This window comes from Rattus rattus, chromosome 1 (assembly GCF_011064425.1).
Source record: "Rattus rattus isolate New Zealand chromosome 1, Rrattus_CSIRO_v1, whole genome shotgun sequence".
Lineage (NCBI taxonomy): Eukaryota > Metazoa > Chordata > Mammalia > Rodentia > Muridae > Rattus > Rattus rattus.
Genome location: NC_046154.1, coordinates 247,550,313 through 247,570,640, shown reverse-complemented (window position 1 = coordinate 247,570,640; position 20,328 = coordinate 247,550,313). Strand labels below are relative to the sequence as shown.

Sequence of the window (20,328 nt, the reverse complement as noted above, 5' to 3'; positions counted from 1 at the left end):
CACTGGGGACATGAATGTGCATGTGTCATATATCTTGTATACCTGTGGGATTTGACCTGTATTTTTTGAAAAGCATGACCTAGTGACGTGTGTAGATATAGAACTTGACTCTCTAAAAGGAATATATATATGATTGCTCTTTGGGTTTATCCCCAGAGTACTAGACAGCAACAAATTTTTAAAGTCACGTGTCTGCACACACACACAAATATACATAGTCACTGTAATGGTTGCAGGATTTGCACACAAAGGACATGCTTCCTGCTGGGGTTTCAGAGTGCAAAAACTCCTGTCTTCGCCTGTTAACTGGAATCTCTATGGGGAGCCCAGCAGCCTGGACCTCATTTTGTGGATGTTCTTAGTGGTCCTCTGTGGAGGCTTCTGCCCCAGGGAAGATGGGATCCCTCAGCTGAGTCAGGCAGAGCTGACGTCTCAGAGACCCCACACTACAGCATGGCAGGGCCAGTGAACTCACTTAAGCTTCTCTTCTGTGGGGTGGTGGTGTAGGCCAGGTAGGCAGAGCTCTACAGCAGAGTCTCTTTTCTCCCTGGCTATGGATGTGCTAATCCACTTCAGACCTCTGCCCCAACACAGGGAGGCTGCTTTGGAAAAAGGAGTGGGGTCAGGACCTGCAGAGTCTGCCTCTGAGCCCAACACTTCTTTCCCTGGGTTTCTTTGAGAGTCAAGGAGATGGACATAGGCTTGGGGCCAGGTCTATCCATTGTGGTGTCTGTAGCTCTGCTTTGTGTTCTGCAGAAATGGGGCAGACTGGCGCTTCAACCGACTGCAGCTGAATCCAAATATGCTTCACCAAAAGCCATTCATTATTTGTCCCTGGTATATGTGTGGTAAGTAATCTTTGGTAAAAACTAGGAAGAAGAGAATGCTGAGAATGTTCATGGAGCATGGTCTATGGGATATTCAGTCCAATATGTTCAACTATACCATGGAAGGCATGTGTGGGGAAGGCTCCAGCTTGAGGGAGGCAGAGACAGCAGAGGCCCGGAAGGAGGAAACAACATTGGGAGCAGTGACTGCCTTGGTTCATTGATAATATTCTCCCTGCAGCCAGCCATTTTGTTTTTTCGGGAGAGCGGCTGGGCCTCATTGGCCATGACCTGAACCCTGAGAGCCTGAGGTTCACTCATGCTCTGCACTCAATGTTCAAGTCCACCACACAGCTCATGTTCTTACCCAAGAGCTTGACTCGTTGGACAAGCACCCGGGTGTGGAAAGGACACTTTGAGTCCTGGGATCATCTCTGAGTATGGTAAGGACCCTGCCTTGAGCTCGGCCATAGGCAGTGGACGATGGTCCCCTGATACCCCATCTACTAACTTCAAGAGCGGCTGCCTTTGGAGGAATTAGAGACAAATGGGGTCAGGAACCTCGTGGTGGTTCCACTGGGACTTGGGATCCACCTAACCCAGCAATGGTCGAACAGCACCAGGAAGACTGAGGTTCTGGGGTACAACATCTGGGGGATGAAGCAGAGGTTTATCCCAGGATTATGACTCCACGTTTCCTCTTCCGTAGTCACAAAATGTATCAAGAATGTGTATCGAGAACTGGCAGAGGGTCGCCAACATCCTGGAGTGTCATGTCAGAGATGGTAGCACAGAGTACTCTGTCAATGGATGCCATCCATGCCAACTCAATGGAACTTATTGCTGGAAGTGTTGACACGGTCAGGATCCCAGAGAGCATGAATCTCACACTGATAACCCTAGAGTGTTCCCTAAAGCACAGTCACTCACAGTTCCTCCCACTACAGGGCCATCCAGAGAAGCCAGAGGCATGGGAATAAAGCAAAAAGGGAAACAGAGAGCCCATAAAGGGAGTCTGACAAGTCAGAAATTGTATGCCTACACTCCAGGGAGCAGCAAGCGCTACCTGGAAGCAGGGACCATGCACAGATGAGGCCAGCAAGAATCTGGGCCCCATAAGGAAGGGGCCGGTACCATGTCCAATGCCAATCAGGCAGCATAAACCCAGGTTGATATATTCAGTGTACAGCATAGAACCTACTGGTGACTTTCAGGGAGAGGAGAGGGGGCACTCAACAGGGCTTACACAGGTGAGGGGTGATGTGTGGAAATGTTGTGGACTAATTAGAGATATGGATCTTGGACAATTTCAAGGGGCATGGAAGGCCAAGTCCCTCTCAATGGGCACCAGATCAGGTCTAAATCACCAAAACTCTGAAGTTGCTGAGGTGTTGGCGGGGAATACCATGTGAGGGATTTTTTCCCTCAGGATGTAGGGCAAGGAGTTCAGGTGAATATTAGAGTGGGTCAGAGTCCCACTTTGGCATGTCCATGCTCTTTCCTCAGGGGAGGGCATCTTTGTAGTAGCAATGCCCTTTGGGAGGCTCCTGCAGACAGCAATCCCTTGGTAATGACCCTTTTGAGCTGGCTCTGAACTCCAGATGTTCAGCAGGCCCTGTGGCAGGAGAGCCTGGCAGCTGAGGCCAGCATCGCTGCTAATCCCCAGAAGGCCATATCAGACCTGCCCTTGCCGCGGGCTGCCCTAAAGAGACCTTGAGGTAGGTGCTGACTGCCCTTCCCTTCCCCTGCTGTCCAATATTCTCTTGGTATCTGGGCAGAAGACCGCCTTGTTCTCTCTACTCCTTCCTGTGGTTGGTGCTGTTGTTCCTCTGAGGTTGGTTGAGCTCGACAGAGGTCTGAGCCACACCCCTGGAGGATCTGAGGGAGGAAGGTGCAGATGTGGGCAGGAGAAGCCCTCATTTCTGAGGCCTTTGCTGCTGCTCCTTCATCTCCAGGCTTTACCCTGTTGGTGGCTTTTTGGAGAGAATCGTAGACTCAGACCTGGTGCTTCAGAACTATCATGTCCCTGCTGGGGTGAGTGATCTTCATGCCCTCACCATTGCCCTTTCCTCTATTACCTCAAAGAAGCAACTAACCTTACCCTTGGCATCTGCCCACAGACGATGGTCCTACTTTATCTCTACTCCATGGGCCGAAACCCTGCAGTGTTCCCAAGACCTGAGCGCTACATGCCTCAGCGCTGGCTGGAGAGGAAAAGGAGTTTCCAGCATCTGGCCTCGGTTTTGGGATGCGCTTAGTGCCTGGGGCGGCGCTGGCAGAGGTGGAGATGTTGCCCTGCTCACCATGTGAGCATCTCTGGGGTTTTTTGGGATGGGGTGGGGTGACTAAAAACAGTTCTTCTGGTTTCATATGAGCCTGGGGTGCCTGGGTCACCAGTGAAGGTGCCCAGTGGTGGATGGCGGGAAGGGAGCTTAAGAATAACGTCGAATAGGATGGAACTTGCGAAGTAGTGTGGGCTAGCTACTACTAGAGAGAACCTAGAGAGGTCCTTAGTGGTGGCTTGGTAGGTGCATATGATCCCAAGGTGCTTTCCTTTGCAGCATGGGGGCAGTATTGGCCAGCTCAGCAGAAGATGGGCCAGTGTTTTGCTCTGGTTTGCCAAGGAGACCAAATGCAGCCCCAGTGCCCCCTTTGTCTTCCAGATGCTGAAATCCTTCCAGGTGGAGACACAGGAGAAAGAGGATGTGCAGATGGCCTATCGATTCATTTTAATGCCCAGTTCCATTCCCCTCCTCACTTTCAGGCCTGTCAGCTAGTCACACAACCTTTTTCTTTTGGTGTTTCAAGATGTCAGTATCCTCCTCCTCTTCTGATGACATTACTCTTTTCTTCCTTAAGCACTATGCTGTGGTCATGCTTAGCCTCTTGTCTAGGATCTGACAGGTTGTGATTCAAGGTCAGGGAATGGCTCTGGATGATTTCTGTCCCTTTCCTGTCACCTCCCAACCTCCTCACGTGGTCATCCAAGTGAGCCCATATGCTGGCTTCCTCTCTGGTTTTAATCACCCCTGCCACTCTCTCCCTGACCCCTCTCCTAAAATTTCTTTGTTTGAATTGTTTGAATGTTGTACAAAAGGAACCAACATCAGAAAGGACATCTTATGTCAGCAGTGAAAGCCCATGACCACTCATTACTCATTGTCATATGTGACGAAAGACAGAATTGGCCGTGCAACTAATGTGTATGTTGCACTCCTCAGATGCCATGTGGTACTGCTCAGACCTCACTGGAACATTTAGTGCTCAGTGATCATTGTCCAGTCCACACTATGTCCCAACCCAGGGGATGCTGTGGAGTGCCAAGGGCCTCAGGTGTGGCAGAACAAGCTGTAGATTTGGGGTGGCAACATATGGGCCAGAAATTGGCTAGTGAATTTCATAATGGCTTCTGTCCACATCTTCTCTGGTCAACAGATAACACATACCACAAGAGATACTCACTTGGGACATTTGGAACATCAGCATGTAATGCCTTTCAGCCCTCATGTTTTGGACTACATACACCACTGGCCAAAGCACAGTGTACCATGCAGCGAGAGGATGTCCCTTGTGTTACAGTCATACCTAGGCACACTCTCTTTGCCTCATTGTTTGTTAACTACCCTGATAAAATATAAACTATGTCTCTTACATACAATAGAAACAGGTCTGTTTTTTACATTGAAAGAATCAATCCACTCATCAATCAATCAAAATCCAACTGATGAATTAGTTGAAAATGCTTATAACATTCAGTATAGGGTTTTAAAGTCCTCAATATAAAAATAACTTTAAGGGCTGGACAGTTGGCTTAGTGGTTAAGAGCATTTGCTGCTCTTGCAGAGGACGTGGCTCTGGGTGTCCAGCAACTAGGCAAAGCACCTTACAACTGTCTGTACCTCTTGCCCTTAAGGATATGACAAACCTTCTGAACTTCTTGGACACCCATCACAAACACCTAAATAAATAGCAAAGAAGAAAAGTCACATTGAGAAGAAGAGAAAATATCAACACCCTTGGTAAAACAATAAAAAAAATCCATGAACAGATAACAGAGAGAGAGAGAGAGAGAGAGAGAGAGAGAAAGAGAGAGAGAGAGAGAGAGAGAGAGAGAGAGAGAGAGAGAGAGAGAGAGAGAGAGAGAGACAGACTGACTGGTCCTTTTTGTAGTGTTCTCTCCCAGACATGAAAACAGGCCACTCAGGAGAAAACACCAGATGAGTCTACATCCACTGATGTGCTTCAGAACACCAGAGCAGATACCTAATGTGTCAGTCTGAGCACTCAGGAGAGAAGAATCCAATGACATACACTGACATACACCACAAGAGTTATCTTAAGTTGGATCCTAGAAGCAAAACTAATAGAAGTCACTGGAAAAACGAGTGAAAATAACTGTGTTCTATGATTCAATTAGTATCATTGTATAAAAGGGTATTAAGAGCACACACATTTGTGCACACATGCAAAGACACAATTGGGTGCTGGGTGTCTGCCTATATCATTCTCCACTTTATTTATTGAGACAAGCTCTCTCACTGAGCCCAAATTACATTCCCAATCAGTGAGTGCCAGGGATCCAACCAACCCACATTCAGCTTGTATGCAGGTGCTAGGGATCCAAACTCAGGACCTCATGATAGCCCGGCAGGCATTCCGCAAACTGTGCCATCTCCTCGGCATATCAAAATTCATCTTTCTGTATTGATAAACACCATGTAACATTACATGAGATGTCAGCTCCAGAGAAAATTAGCAAGAAATGATAGGGAAATGCAGCTCTTGAGTAACTCTCAAATGACTTCCAAGTGTGTAAGAAGAAACACACGCATGGGCTATGTCCTCATCACAGATTAGTAATATGAACTACATGTTTATAAAAGGAATCAATAAACTATGGTTTGTCCTCACGTGGCTAGTCTACTCAGCTTCTCCCTGTGGGTAGCAAGCTGAGGTAGGACACAGAGACCAAAGCTTCCCCTTGTTCTTGCTTTTCTCTCAGTTTTACATTCCCAATCAGAAACCTGAGGGAAATGAGAGACGGCTCAGCAATTAAGATCACTGGCTGCTCTACCACAGGACATGGATTCGGCTCCTAGTATCCACAGAGCAGCTCAAAAATATCTGTGACTCCAGTTCCAAGTGATCAACCCCCAATTTTGAAAACTCTAGCCACTGAATACATGTGGATCACAGACATACATGCAGACAAACCATCTACACCTATAAAATAAGAGAAGTTTAAAAATAAAATATGTATGTACAAACATACATATACATAGACACAGGACAACTCCACGCTCAGAGCACTTTATAATTGCAACAGTGTCCAGGTCTTATGACACAACTTACTGTTTAAAACGCCTACCAAATATAATGACCTCCGTGTGACAATCAGACACAGCTTACACAAAACCCCACAGCTTTAAATATGTAAATCTCACCTTGTCCATTTCCTCACTCACCATCTCAAAGGCTTTTAAGTCAGAGTTCGTTGATGTTACCACAGGAAAGTTAAAATTACCTGCACTAAGCTAGCGTGTGTCGACTCATAACTACTGGTGGCATGAACCGGACAATCCTGTCATTGTTTTTTAAACATTTGACCCTTTTAAATTAATTTTAATACAACGAAACCTAGTGACATCAGCAAATGAACATATGGACCAATTAAAAGGAAGTTGCACCCTAACTACAGTCTTCAAGATAGGGCCATATGAGAGACGTTAAAAAATGTTGGATCATGAATCATCTTGTTACCAAGAAAGGTACAAAACCTGCATGTGATAACCCTGCACTTGTTGATCAATTAAAAATTTTTGAAAACAAGTTGTATGAATAAAACCATTAAATTATTTTTTTTAAAAAAAAAAACTCAAAAAGTCAGTATTGAAACACCTAATGTACTTATTTTAAAATTTGTCTGTTTGGGGTTTTTTTTGTTTGTTTGTTTGTTTTCATTTTGTTTTTCAAGACAGGGTTTCTCTGTGTAGCCCTAGCTGTCCTGGAACTCATGCAGTAGACCAGCCTGGCCTCGAACTCAGAGATCTGCCTGCTTCTGTTTCCCTAGTGCTGCGATTAAACATTACATACTGCCCACCTGGCAAATGGTTTATGAGCTTAGAACTGATCATGTCTTATCATCCATATTAACTTTTTAAAGCACAAAATATAAATAGTAAACATAAAACAATAAATCACATATCATGTGTTGAATACTGGCGAGCAGACAGAAGACAGTTGATAAAAGTTACTTACTTTGTAGTATGAATAAAATTCCAGAAGAGAAACTGTGTCAACAAAGATGATTAAAACTGTCATTGGTACTAAAGAGAGGACCCAATGGTTAAGAGCATGGGTTGATGTTCCAGAGGACCTAGGTTCAAATCCCAGCACCCACATGGTAGTTTACAATGACCTGTAACTTCAGTTCCAAAGGATCTGACACCCTTTCTGACCTCCATTGGCATTGTACACACATGGTGTACAGACATACATGCAGGCAAACTACCCATACACATAAAAATAAAACAACCAACACACACACACACACACACACACACACACACACCAATACAAACGACCCTCCACTTGTGTAGAGAGTTTGAATGTTGCAGTTCCAGAGATAGATTACTTTATCTTGACCTAACTTTAGCCCCTAAAAGAACAGAACTTTGACCACCTTTATGTCTGAACTACTATCCTGTGATGAATAGACAGAAACTTTGGAATCCATTAACTTAGCAAACCAACACAAAAGCCTAAAATGTTATCAGAGAGCATCTTGGCCTAACAGAAATGCTTCTTCCCCCATCCAGACATATACACCTCCATGTTGTACACATCAAGATATTTTAAACTTGCCTTCATTTATGACTTCCTTTGTTATGTAAAACTATAAAGCCATCATGAAACAACTTCCATGTTGAAACATGAAATTTGGGATGACCTCAGGATGTCTTCCAAGGATATGGTCACTAAAATGGCTCCAAAATAAAGCTTTATTCTCTTTAACATGAGAGCTATGGTTTTTTTTTCAGTTGAATGTTTTTTTTTATTTTGGCAGCAAGAAGACCAATATTCTTAAAAAAAAACTTAAAAAGTAATGATTAAGAGACCTTACCTGGACCTGGGAGAAGTAGACTTGTTTTCATGTAATCACAGCTCTTCAACTTTTTACTTTTTATTTTTCCTGGTAAAATCACCACTCCATCAATTATATGTATATATATATATATATATATATATATATATATATATATATATGATAGGATACATCATAAAAATGTGATGACAGATTCTAGCAGCTGCTGAGACCACAAGTGCATACCCAGAAGAGCCTGCCCCACTGCAGGGTATGACAGGCAGCTTACAGAGACACTGCCTATGGCCCCTAGCTAATAGACTTAATAGACTTACGTGTGCCAGGACTTGTCACTTGGGAAAGTGAGTTTACATGCAAGTAGATATTAGTGGCTGCCAGGAGACATCAAGTAGAAGCTGAAAACTAGCAGGTGATCTTCCTGAGATGGTTCTGCCTTGGACATTCAAAGTTAATTTAATTATTTAATTAGAATTGCTTCTCTAGGCAAAGTTGAGAAGGATTTCATTTTAGGAAAGATTCCTGTTAATTTGCATTTATATCATTAGGTGTTATACCAACACTGGAGCAGATCTCTACAGAACAATGAAGATGTACCGTCTTATAGTGGTGCTGTATAGACAAATAGATGATTTCTTCATTCTTGATGATGATCCTATAAGAATTCCTAAAGTTATATTAGTAATTATTAAGCACTTTTATAATAGGACTGCTATTAAACCTTTTCTGGTGTCAAAACAGCAAGGAGATCTCTGCCAGTCTCGGTGTCATGCGTTGACTGTTCCTGAGATAGCAAGCAGGCACCTACAACTTAGAGCACATGCCAAGAGGTTGTAACAATTAACCAAAGGTCACAAAAAGGGAACAAACTATTTACTACAGGTGCAAGAACAGATGACTGGCTGGTTTTAACTATACAAAACTTCAGTGATGACTTGGTTATAGTCACTAACTCTCTATGAATCGGTAGACCTAGTGAGAGGTGATGAATGTTTAGCCAGAAAATTACTCTTAATGGATATGCATGTAAGCATTCCCTGTTGTAAACGTCTCATTCACTTTATGATTGGAATTTATGCTTGAACTTCTGGTGAACTTTTTTAAAAATAAAGGAGAGAGGAGGGTTTCCTTGGGAAGACCATGTTATCTACTCTCCTAGAAAATGTAAAGAAAAAACTAGGAAACATTACATTGGAGAGGGCATAACATTGATAGCACGTGAGAGCATAGTTTTAGGAGTAAGGCAATGGGAGCAAGGACATTATTACATCAGAGCAGGAGAAGAGAGCAAAATTAGAGGGAGAATGCAGAGTGGAATAACTTAGGAATTATAAGGAAACCTAAAAAATTAAGGGAGCTACATGCAGCATGCAGAGGCAAGAGCGAAAAGAAAGCTGCAGAGAGAGCAGGAGCAGGCAGGCTTCTCCTTACATGGGAAGGAGCACAGTGGGTCTTTTCTTAATAACGAGGCAGGCTCCATCTTACTAAAAAGAACAAAGTTTTCTTCTTGCAGACGTGGGTTTAATTCATTTAGCAATAAAAGGGTAGAAACTTTTTCTCTATGCAGTAAAGATTGGAGTTTGTTTGTAATCCAGAATGAGGGAGTTCTTTAGGCACAGGTGCTTGGTCTTTTGCTTCAATACGTGTGGCGAGTGTGGATATGTGAGTTAAACATATAATTATGAGATAGCATGAAGCTGGGCAGAGCTGGTTTGAATTAAATTCATATAGGTGTATGCATGAATCTGTAAATGTAAATTCATAATACATGTGAGTTTAATCCTTATTTGCTTGTGTAACATTTTTTCTTCTTGGAAGCTTGGAGAATCTTCTCCTGCTTCAGTCGAAATTTATTGCTCCAAATTTCCCCTAACCTGACAAGCAAGAGGCATCTGATAGAAAGGGGAAAGACTCCAGGATTAATCCTTCATTATTCCCTGCGGTTTTGTGGTGAGATGCTAATGCCAGAAACTACAGGTTCTGGTCTCAAGGGAACTCAGGCAGATCAACTAGAGTAGATGAGTGACTTAGATTTAAGATAGGTAAATATTTTCTTATGGTCCAAACACCCTAAATATATCATAAGACCAATTTTCACCACCATCCTGCCTCAAGAGGAACCAAGAAGAAAGAAGAACAGCCAGGCCTGTCCCTGTGACCGGCTACACCTCCAACAGGTGAGACTTGAAAACGTGATGCAAGTTCAAAGACAATTATATGTACACATGTATATGTATAAATGCATGTATGTTCATATATATCAGGTACCACAAAACTTGATGAAAGTTCAATTTTTAGCAATGTTCAGAAAATAACAATGTATAGAGACAGAAAGTGCAATCAGACAGGCTGGTGGCTGGGTAAGGGCAGCCTGGGTGACTCAGAACAGGAGTCACAAATGGCCCTGAATCCATCTGGAGGAAACAACATTCGAGAAATGACTATGACGGTAAAGGAGACATCCATACAGACACTGTACACAACACCTGAATTTGACGAACTCCATGGGTGAGTGTGTGTTATGTAATTTGTATCTAACAAAGCAATCATATAATGACTACAATACCACAAAGCAGGCATGGAGAGCACACATGTACTATTCAAAAACAGAGAGGGAGGAAGAAATGAAAAAAGAAAGAAAGAAAAAAGAAAGAAAGAAGGAAAGAAAGAAAGAAAGAAAGAAAGAAAGAAAGAAAGAAAGAAAGGAAGGAAGGAAGGAAGAAGCCAGAAGCCAGAAGCCAGACTTAGAGGCCACCAAGGTACTCAGTGAGAAAAATGACAGTGCTTGTATACGTTCACTGTGATATGTTCCCTAAGCATGGAGGTGCCCTCAGTCTAAATGCTCTTGCAGTGGTATCTTGGAAATGTGTCTGACCTTTATATCAGTAGATTTCCTGAATGTGGGTATCTTCAGTGCAGTCTGGTGAGGGTCTGGTGAGAAACTTCAGATGAGATTGTCATCTGGACACCGCAACCTAGACACTCCCTGTAGCCTATTATTCCTTAAGGCAAATCTCTTCCTCTACCTCACTGATCCTCTGTCTCTCTCTGCCACACTCTATAGCTTGTGTGAGAACATGTGCATAGTTGCTGAGCATTTGAGACATGAAAAGACCCCACCCCATATGCACAGGGCCATATGTGTGCACATATCCACATAAAAATAGAAGTGCAATACAATTTTGAACATTAGTAGAAACTGCCAGGTGTTAGCAATGGGGGAACAGCCTGTCACTTCAGCAAAAGCAAGTGGTGTGGGAGAGACAAAGCAGTTGTCCGGAATTTGTCCCGAAAGACTGGGGAAATCACAGATGCTACTATCAGGGCCAGAGGCCCAGGCGCCACTCATTGCCAGGCAGCGTCTCTCTTCCCTCCTACTATGACCTGAGGAACGAATGGACCGGTCAAAGAATGAGGTCATCCAAGCTCCGCTGAGTCCTGCCTTATCAGCCCACATAGTGCCTAGCCTCAGAACATTTCTGCCATTCGCTCAAAACACTCACTCACCCAGGTTTTCAGATGCTTTGGACCAACCCATGTGATGAGTATTTAGCCCACAGTGTTTAAAGGCTGCTGAAGCAACACACACCGCGATGCCATGAAGAAACTCCTAAGGTTGTGAAGGAGGAATGAGCTAGTCTGAACGGAGAGCCTAGGCTAAGTGCTCCAGCACAGCAGGAAGACAATGGCCAGCGGCATTTTCAACAAGCAACACCTTTATTACTTTCCTACAAGAAAGTGATGAATGGGACCAAAAGATGCCCTGGACACTGCTTCACAAAGAAGCAGCAAGTACAAAGTTGCTTTCAACTGTGGAAAGATGAGTATACCCCAAAGAGCGGCTCTCAGGTCAGCTTGCTGCTGGAGAGAATTGAGGCAAGGCACAGGAGAAGGCTGAACTGCCCCAGACGCGCAGCTCTCGAAATGTTCTCTTCCTCGATCGCCGTGTCAGTTAACAAGTCCCTCTCTACATTACTGGGTCCTCCATCATTGCAAAGTACGCTCGCACAGCACAGGGCAAAGTAAAACCTATTGGTGGCTTTAAGCATTCTAGGCATTTCTGGAGGCACTTGCTGTCTGTACACAAAGGAGCAATCACTTGTGCACTCCTTGTAGACAAGGAGCTCCCGAGTGGTCACACCTACAAAAGAAGCCATCAGGAGAATTACCACCTTCACAGGTTTGCTGTACACTCACCACCACAGTCAGCCATACAACTAGCTTCGTACCAGACATCTGCCAAACCAAAAAAAACAAAAACAAAAAAACAAAATAAAAAAATTAAAAAAACCCAAAAAAACAAAAAACTGCTAGGAAGCAAGATGGCCCGACTGCTCGGTACCAACGCCCACACTTACCTTTCTTTCTGTGCACACTACCATCTTTACATCTGTCCCTGTCCCTGTCCCTCCCCAGTTGACTTCTTAGCCTCAGCACACTCAGGGAGGCAAAGGAAATGTCCTCTTCAGTTTGGGCTCTGCTGTTCCCCTAAGCATTCCCCAAGTCTAGAATGAAACAATGACCAGAAGCTGTGCTCTCTGAGGTGCCAGAGAGCTTTCACAGGAGTATCGATATTCACAACTCCATCCATCAACCTGGTTTCCCAAGCTTTGGCACCTATGTACAAATCATGGGGGCCCCTGATGACTGACACATTTTCTACCACAGATTATATGGCCCATTCCAAGCAAGGCTCAATGGAGAACAAGACCACTGTCTCCAGTGGCTTCAGCCCACTAAGCTTGTCTGACATGAGCCCTACTGATCACACCCCTGGGCTGAAGGCTTGAGGCCTTGCTGCTGCTGCTGCTGCCCCTGCTGTCGATGCTGTCCCCTGCTGCTACTGATGCTGCTTGTTCCCCTTGTAGTCTGCAGCCATGATTTAGTTCCTGTGCTGTGGAACTCATCCCAAAGTCTACCATTCACAGCCCTGAGTCTTGTCTTCTGCCAGACATCAGAAGGGCTTCGTTATGGATCATAAACCAAATATCCGTCTCTCACACAAAAACTGTGTTTATGGGCAGTTGGACTTCAGCTGTCTGTCACGGCTCTCTCCTGGCTTTGATAAGTCCTCTCTTTGCAGATCACCCAACTCCTGATGTTTCCTTGTCCCAGGGTGGCTTCCTTGTCGGCTAGTGGACTGTCTAGAAAGGTTCTTTCCTGTCAGGGAGCTGACAGTTCCTTCCCACACAACAATTTACAGCACCATGGTACTGCCATGGAGATAGGACTCCACCGAGCTCCATTTGTGAGGCCCATCCATTCTGTGAGCCCATGGGAAGTGTGTCACCTGCTCATGTCTCTCTTGGTGGATTCATATGGTGATTCCCACTTGTTAAAGGTGTTATCAGATCATCTGTTGCAGATGTGGGCAAAGTAAAGGCAGGGGAGGGGGCAATCCAGTCCCTCACCAACCCCTGGGAACAAACCACCCTTGGACAAATCAGCAATGTGTTATCTAGAGCGACTTCCTCCCAGACAGAGGCACAAGCACTAAGACCATTGCTATCTGCTCCTTTCCAGATCAAGTTCTACCATCCTTGATCTAGAGCCATTGTGAGTTTAGACTCTGTGGTGTGGCAGGAGACACCTACAATTGGAACTTCAGAACTGCTGGATGGACTGCCTTTTAGAATTACTGCCCCTTTGCCTGGGCATTCACCAGCCCAGTGGCTGTGTTCATCCATGTTACTTTATGTACGTGTACTGACAGTAGTTACATCTCCGTTGCAACCATTCCTGACACCTCCACAAAGGATCACTGCTCATTTAAGCGATATTTATTTTGCCTTTATTTATTTATGTGTGCCCCGATCCAGCCCTAGCTTTGCCATCTCAAAAGGCAGGAGTCACCCTGAGGAATCGAGGCACCTCATTGCTTGAACCTGACTAGCTGGGGTGTATGGTGGTTAGAATGAGAATGGCCCCCATAGGCTCATATGTTTGAATATTTGTCCCCCATCCCGCCCCGCAAACCTCCCCCTCTCCTTAGTAGAACTGTTTGGGAAGGATTAGAAGGTATGGCCTTATTGACATAGGTGTGTCACGTGGGGACAGGCTTTGAGAGTTCAAAAGCATAGCACCTTTTGAAGTTAGCTATCTCTCAGTTGCTGAGCTGAACAGCTCTCAGCTGTTCTCGCCACCGTGCCTTCCCTCCACCATAACAGACTCTGACCCTCTGAAAACATAAGCCCAATTAAAAGCCCAATTATTTTAGAAATTGTCCTGGGCATGCTTTTGTATCAGAGCAATACAAAAGTAACGAAGACAGGATATGACTGTCCAAGACCAGGAATCAACACACGCTGGCAAAGATTACAAAAGCTGAACCAGAGGCCTGGAAAGGGCCAGAGTAGTCTCATTCCCTGGATATCCAGGGCATGTTGACTGTCAGTCTACCACCAACCACCGGCTCTTGGCACCATGAGCTGATGCACACCGCCCAATCGGTGGGCTGAACTCAGTGCCTGTGAACAGGCTCTCAGTTGGAGGAGCTACAGAAAGAGTGGTGGATCTGGCTGCAGAGAGAAGAGACTGACCCTACCCCCTAAGAGGGAACAGAGAGACTTATTCACTCTAAGTGACCAAAATGCAGATACTTACGTATAGCGATTGTTAGGCAGCGTCTGATATATACCGGACATTCACGAGTAGGTGAACATGAGAAGCTGTTAGTGGCTGTGCACCGTTTGCACGTCAAATGAGCAACCCCTGAAGAAGGGAAAACCAGTGTTGGACTTTTACCCCAAGAAGCCTTTTGGCCATTAAACTCCCTTTCACTCACCCCACATCCTATCACGGCTGTTCCCCAGTGTAGTTCTCTACACAAGCCACACACACCCCAAGGCCTGCAGAGCTCAGATCCTGGCATGGTCTAAAGGCAGGGCTAGGCCAGCTCCCAGGATAGCAACGAGCCCACCACGGACCTTTCCTTGTTCTGAAAGGCAAGTCACATGTAAAATAGCTGTCCTCTTCAAACAAGTCCATCCCTCTGTGGAACGGTGGCCACCGAGGACACCACAATCCTCCGGGGCTTCTCTGGACTCTGCATCTGCTGTCCCTGCTGGGGCAGTGCTGTGGCCAGATGCTCTCTTGGGTCTCCTGGTCAGCAGCTCTCTGTGGGAGCCTTCGGTCCACTCAACCCTGTTGACTCTCAGGAGTATCTTGGAGTCCCAAGTTAACACAATACCCTTGCCACTTGGTTCTGGTGAGCCCAATTCCAAACAAGTCTTCTTATAACCCTAGTTCACTCTAAGTGGTTTCTCCTTACATCTGACACCCTGGGAGTCTTTGGATCATACTTACATCTAGGTTTGTTTGGATCTTCCAAACCACTAGTACTGTTGCCGAACCCACTGGTATTGTTGACAGTAGTATCCACCCATGGGAGACTCAGGAGAATTAGCAAGAAGAAGGGGAGCATCATTTCCAACAGGCAGGTGAACCTGAAAGTGAAGAGAACTATGTCCCCATCAGTGAGGGCCAGGCTCCTTGCTCCAGGTCCACATCCCCAGCATCAATGAACTGAGGAGTGCCCATGGCCTCCACCTCGACAGCCTGCCCTCATGCTTCTACCACAGGAGCTTCAGGTCCTTGCCTATTCCATCCTGCTCTGTCCTGGTGGCTCTGACAGCTTCCCCCTTCTAGATCTTCTTGCTCCCATGGACGTAGTCCACATCCTCCCCATGTTAGAAACCTTTCCTCATCTTCCCACTTCCCCGATCTAGATTCATCCTGCTGTCTCCCCTGAGGTTTCTTCATGGAGCTGCCCCACTGGGCTGGAGCTTATTCTCTCATAGCTGGTACTTGGCTGCTTAATTGGAATCTAATGTACTCTTCTGGAATCTTCCAGGCTAGTTACTCAAACTCTGACAGCCCCTCTCAGTCGCTGGCCCCACTGGGCTTGTTTGTACTCACGAGAATGTTCTAGAAGGCTCTTTCTGAGGAAGAGGGCCAACGTCCTCCTTCTGGAGACCATCCTGAAGACTGTCCCCCCTAAAAAGTCTCTCTTTGTGCCTATTCTCCTTCTTTCAGGCTTCAAGCGCTGGACCACCATTCCCCCTCACTCACAACTCTGACCACCAATCTGAGTGATTCACCCAAGACTGAAACTTCTCACCAGGCATTCTTCCTGCAGGGCTCTGACTCTGATTGTGGTCACCCCTCAAGCCCTGTCCTCTGTTGGTGCTGCTCCCTCAGGGACACTACCTGGGTGCCTCTGCTCTAAGGCTACTTTCTATTGGAGCTCTGCTCCTAGGCTCTGGTCAGCACTGACCATCTCTTCGTGCCCTTTCCTCAGGCCTCTGAACTCAGTACTACAGTTCTACCCTTCTTTCAAGCTTCTTACCAACTCTTGGCACCACTCCTTCAGAGCCCCAACCCTTTCTTGCAGCTCTCTCTCTCTCTCTCTCTCTCTCTCTCTCTCTCTCTCTCTCTCTCTCTCTCTCTCTCTCCCCCCCCTCTCCCTCTTCTTCTCCCCTCTCTCTCCTCTCTCTCCCTTTCCTTGATTCTGACCCTCTCTTAGTGCCCCTCCTTTAAAAATTCAGCCCATTCTGGCTCCTTCCCTCTGTGCTGGGACCCACTCTTGGAGCCCTTCCTTCAGAGCTCTAAGCAGCTCCTGACACCCTTCCCGCAGGCTTCCCACTCTCTTGATACCATTCCCTTGGGCTTCAGGACATCTCTTGAGCAGCTTTCCTCTAAGTATCTGACCTTTTGGGATTCTTGGGGCTCTGAGCCTTTCTTGGCTCTCTTCCCTCATTAACCTCTCTCTTTGTGACCCTCCTTCAGGGTTCTGAACCCTACATGGTGCCTTTTCAAGAGTCTCCCATCCTCTCTTGACACCTTCCTCTTAAAGTTCTCACACCCACCTTATGTTCTTCCCTCAGACTTTCCATCCCTTCCCAATGCTCCAACTCTCTTGGGGCCCAGGTCCTTCCCTTGGGGATCTAACTATCTTGGACCCCTCCTTCAGTGATCAAAACTCCTCTTGTGGTGCTTATGTCTAGGCTCTTGGGCCCCCACACCCATCTTCCACATTCCAGTTCTCTCTTGGTACACTTCCCTTAAGGTTCCAATCCTCTTTTCGAATGAATCCCCTCTGCACGCACTCCTCTCAAGACTCTTGGGACCCTCCTGCAGACTTACAACCTTCTCTTGGCACCCTTCCCTCAGTGTTCAGAAGCTCTCTAGGACCATTTCAGTCAGGGCTTATGACCGTCTCTTGGCATCCTTCTCTCCGTCCTAAGCTCAGGTCCCTTCCTGAGGCCCTTCCCTCCAGACTTCTACCTCCCTGCACTCAGGGATGCAGCTCCCTCTTTGTACCCTTACTTCAGAGCTCCAACCCAGGAACCCTACCTTCAGTGTTTTGGACCTCTTTTGGTACTTCTCATGCAGGGCTCTGACCTTTTCTTGGTGCTGACTCTGAGTACCATCTCCTCAGGTTTCCCACCTCCCATATCATCTCTTCCTCAGGGCTGCGACCATTTCTTAGTGTACTTCAAGGCTCCTACTATCTCTGTGAACCTCTCTCGATCCCTTTTAGATGATCTCTGACTCTCTGGTACCTTTTCTCAGGGTTCCAAGTCTCTCTTGGGCCCCTTTTTCTGTACTTCAAATCTCTGGGAACCTGTTGGGAGCAATGCCCTTAAAACCCTCCATTATTGATGTTAATAGTATAGTTAGGGTTAAGTATGACTGGGTTCATGGAAAATCCCCAGCCAGCTGCAGTAGACTAATACAAATCTGGTGGTCAGGATGAATAATGATATGACAAAGTTGTGACCTGCTGAGAAATACATCTGACATCAGGATGCCCAATGATATGACCTGTAACCTTTCTGAGAAACCAACATCCTACTGACTAATAATATGACAAACCTGTAACCTTTCTGAAAAACCAACATCCTGTTGACATAATCTGTGTCCTTGGCCTGTGTAAATGTTTCCCACTCCCCCCCTTCTCTGTTACCCCTGTTAAGGTATAAATTCAGCCTTGAGAAAAAATAAAATTGTCACCTTGATCAGACTCTTGTCTTGGCATCCTTCTTAGCGTCTCTTGTCCCCCATTCTTTTCCAGGTACCCTCTGCACCCTTGTTTGCTGTTCTGCAGGATGGGACAACTGGCCAGGACAGGAACCCTACTTCCAAAGCTCCAACTTTCTCTTGGTACCTTTCCTTCAGTGCGCCCCCCCTCAACCCAACATCTCTTGGTGCCTCTCTCAAGGCTCTACACTTCTCTTGGTGTCCCTCCTTTTTGGTCCCAACCTTCTGAACGATCTTTCCTTAGGGTTCAAACTCTCCAACCCTCATGACTCTATTAGGGTTCCAAATCCATCTTGGTGCATTTCATTTAAGTCTCTCTCTGTGTCTCTGTCTCTCTCTGACTCTGTCTCTCTTTGTCTCTGTCTTTCTCTCTGTCATTCTGTCTGCCTCTCTCTGTCTTCCTCTGTCTCTGTCTCTGTCTCTCTGTCTCTCTGTCTCTGTCTCTGTCTCTGTCTCTGTCTCTGTCTCTCTCTCTCTCTCTCTCTCTCTCTCTCCTTCTCTTAATGCCCTATCTCAGTGCCTCCTAATCTTTTTTGCTGCCCCCCAAGACTCTATCCTTTCTTTGATACCCTTCCTTCACGGTAACTAACTCCCTACCCTCAGGGTTCCGATCCTCCTTTTTCAATCTTGCCTCTGGGCTCCATCTTTTCTGGTGCTCCCTTTCAGACTCTCTTAAGACATCTCTTGGCGCACCTACCTCAGGACTCTAACTTAGTCTTGGGATCTGCTTTTGTGTCCCCTTGGCACCTCTCCTTCAGAGTTTTAACTCCTTTGGAGCACTTACCTTGGGGTTTGAGCGTCTCTATTAACTCACTCGAGCTCCAACGGTCTTTTAGTGCACTTCCGCAGAGGCTCTGACTCGGTCTTGGTTCCCTTATTCCAGGTTCCGACTCCCAGCGCCTCAAGGTTCCTATAGAACACCAAGCAAGTGCCTGAACCCTGAGGGAAGAACCTGGGAACCTTGAGGGTCGGAACATGAATTAAGGGAACCAAGACCGAGTCAGAGCCTCTGCGGAAGTGCACTAAAAGACCGTTGGAGCTCGAATGGGTTACTAGAGACGCTCAGAACCCCAAATAAAGTGCACCAAGGGAGTTAAAACTCTAAAACCGCAGGGAATAAGGTGAAGGATTAATCCTGGAGTCTTTCCCCTTTCTATCAGATGCCTCTTGCTTGTCAGGTTAGGGGAAACTTTACAGCAATAAACTTCGATTGAAGCAGGAGAAGATTCTCCAAGCTTCCAAGAAGAAAAAATGTTACACAAGCAAATAAGGATTAAACTCACATGTATCATGAATTTGCATTTACAGATTCATGCATACACCTATATGAATTTAATTCAAACTACCTTCATGCTATCTCATAATTATATGTTTAACTCACATATCCACACTCGCCACACGTATTGAAGCAAAAGACCAAGCAGGTGCCTAAAGAACTCCCTCATTCTGGATTACAAACAAACTCCAATCTTTACTGCATAGAGAAAAAGTTTCTACCCTTTTATTGCTAAATGAATTAAACCCACGTCTGCAAGAAGAAAACTTTGTTCTTTTTAGTAAGATGGAGCCTGCCTCGTTATTAAGAAAAGACCCACTGTGCTCCTTCCCATGTAAGGAGAAGCCTGCCTGCTCCTGCTCTCTCTGCAGCTTTCTTTTCGCTCTTGCCTCTGCATGCTGCATGTAGCTCCCTTTAATTTTTTAGGTTTCCTTATAATTCCTAAGTTATTCCACTCTGCATTCTCCTCTAATTTTTGCTCTTCTCCTGCTCTGATGTAATAATGTCCTTGCTCCCATTGCCTTACTCCTAAAACTATGCTCTCACGTGCTATCAATGTTATGCCCTCTCCAATGTAATGTTTCCTAGTTTTTTCTTTACATTTTCTAGGAGAGTAGATAACATGGTCTTCCCAAGGAAACCCTCCTCTCTCCTTTATTTTTAAAAAAGTTCACCAGAAGTTCAAGCATAAATTCCAATCATAAAGTGAATGAGACGTTTACAACAGGGAATGCTTACATGCATATCCATTAAGAGTAATTTTCTGGCTAAACATTCATCACCTCTCACTAGGTCTACCGATTCACAGAGAGTTAATGACTATAACCAAGTCATCACTGAAGTTTTGTATAGTTAAAACCAGCCAGTCATCTGTTCTTGCACCTGTAGTAAATAGTTTGTTCCCTTTTTGTGACCTTTGGTTAATTGTTACAACCTCTTGGCATGTGCTCTAAGTTGTAGGTGCCTGCTTGCTATCTCAGGAACAATCAACGCATGACACCGAGACTGGCAGAGATCTCCTTGCTGTTTTGACCCCAGAAAAGGTTTAATAGCAGTCCTATTATAAAAGTGCTTAATAATTA

At 45.5% G+C, this 20,328-nt stretch overlaps 1 protein-coding gene and 1 pseudogene across 1 annotated transcript; one reads left to right on the top strand and one right to left on the bottom strand.

Moving 5' to 3' along the window:
• Positions 1-892: 892 nt before the first annotated feature.
• On the top strand, positions 893-3,901 carry LOC116889937 (annotated as a pseudogene).
• Positions 3,902-11,711: 7,810 nt separating this feature from the next.
• On the bottom strand, positions 11,712-16,302 carry Gml (glycosylphosphatidylinositol anchored molecule like). Its single transcript, XM_032890872.1, has 3 exons — positions 15,235-16,302; positions 14,533-14,640; positions 11,712-12,070 (listed from the first exon to the last, which is right to left on the bottom strand). Exons 1-3 carry the CDS (start codon positions 15,353-15,355, stop codon positions 11,775-11,777), a joined length of 525 nt encoding a protein of 174 aa, XP_032746763.1. The 5' UTR covers positions 15,356-16,302; the 3' UTR covers positions 11,712-11,774.
• Positions 16,303-20,328: the final 4,026 nt, after the last annotated feature.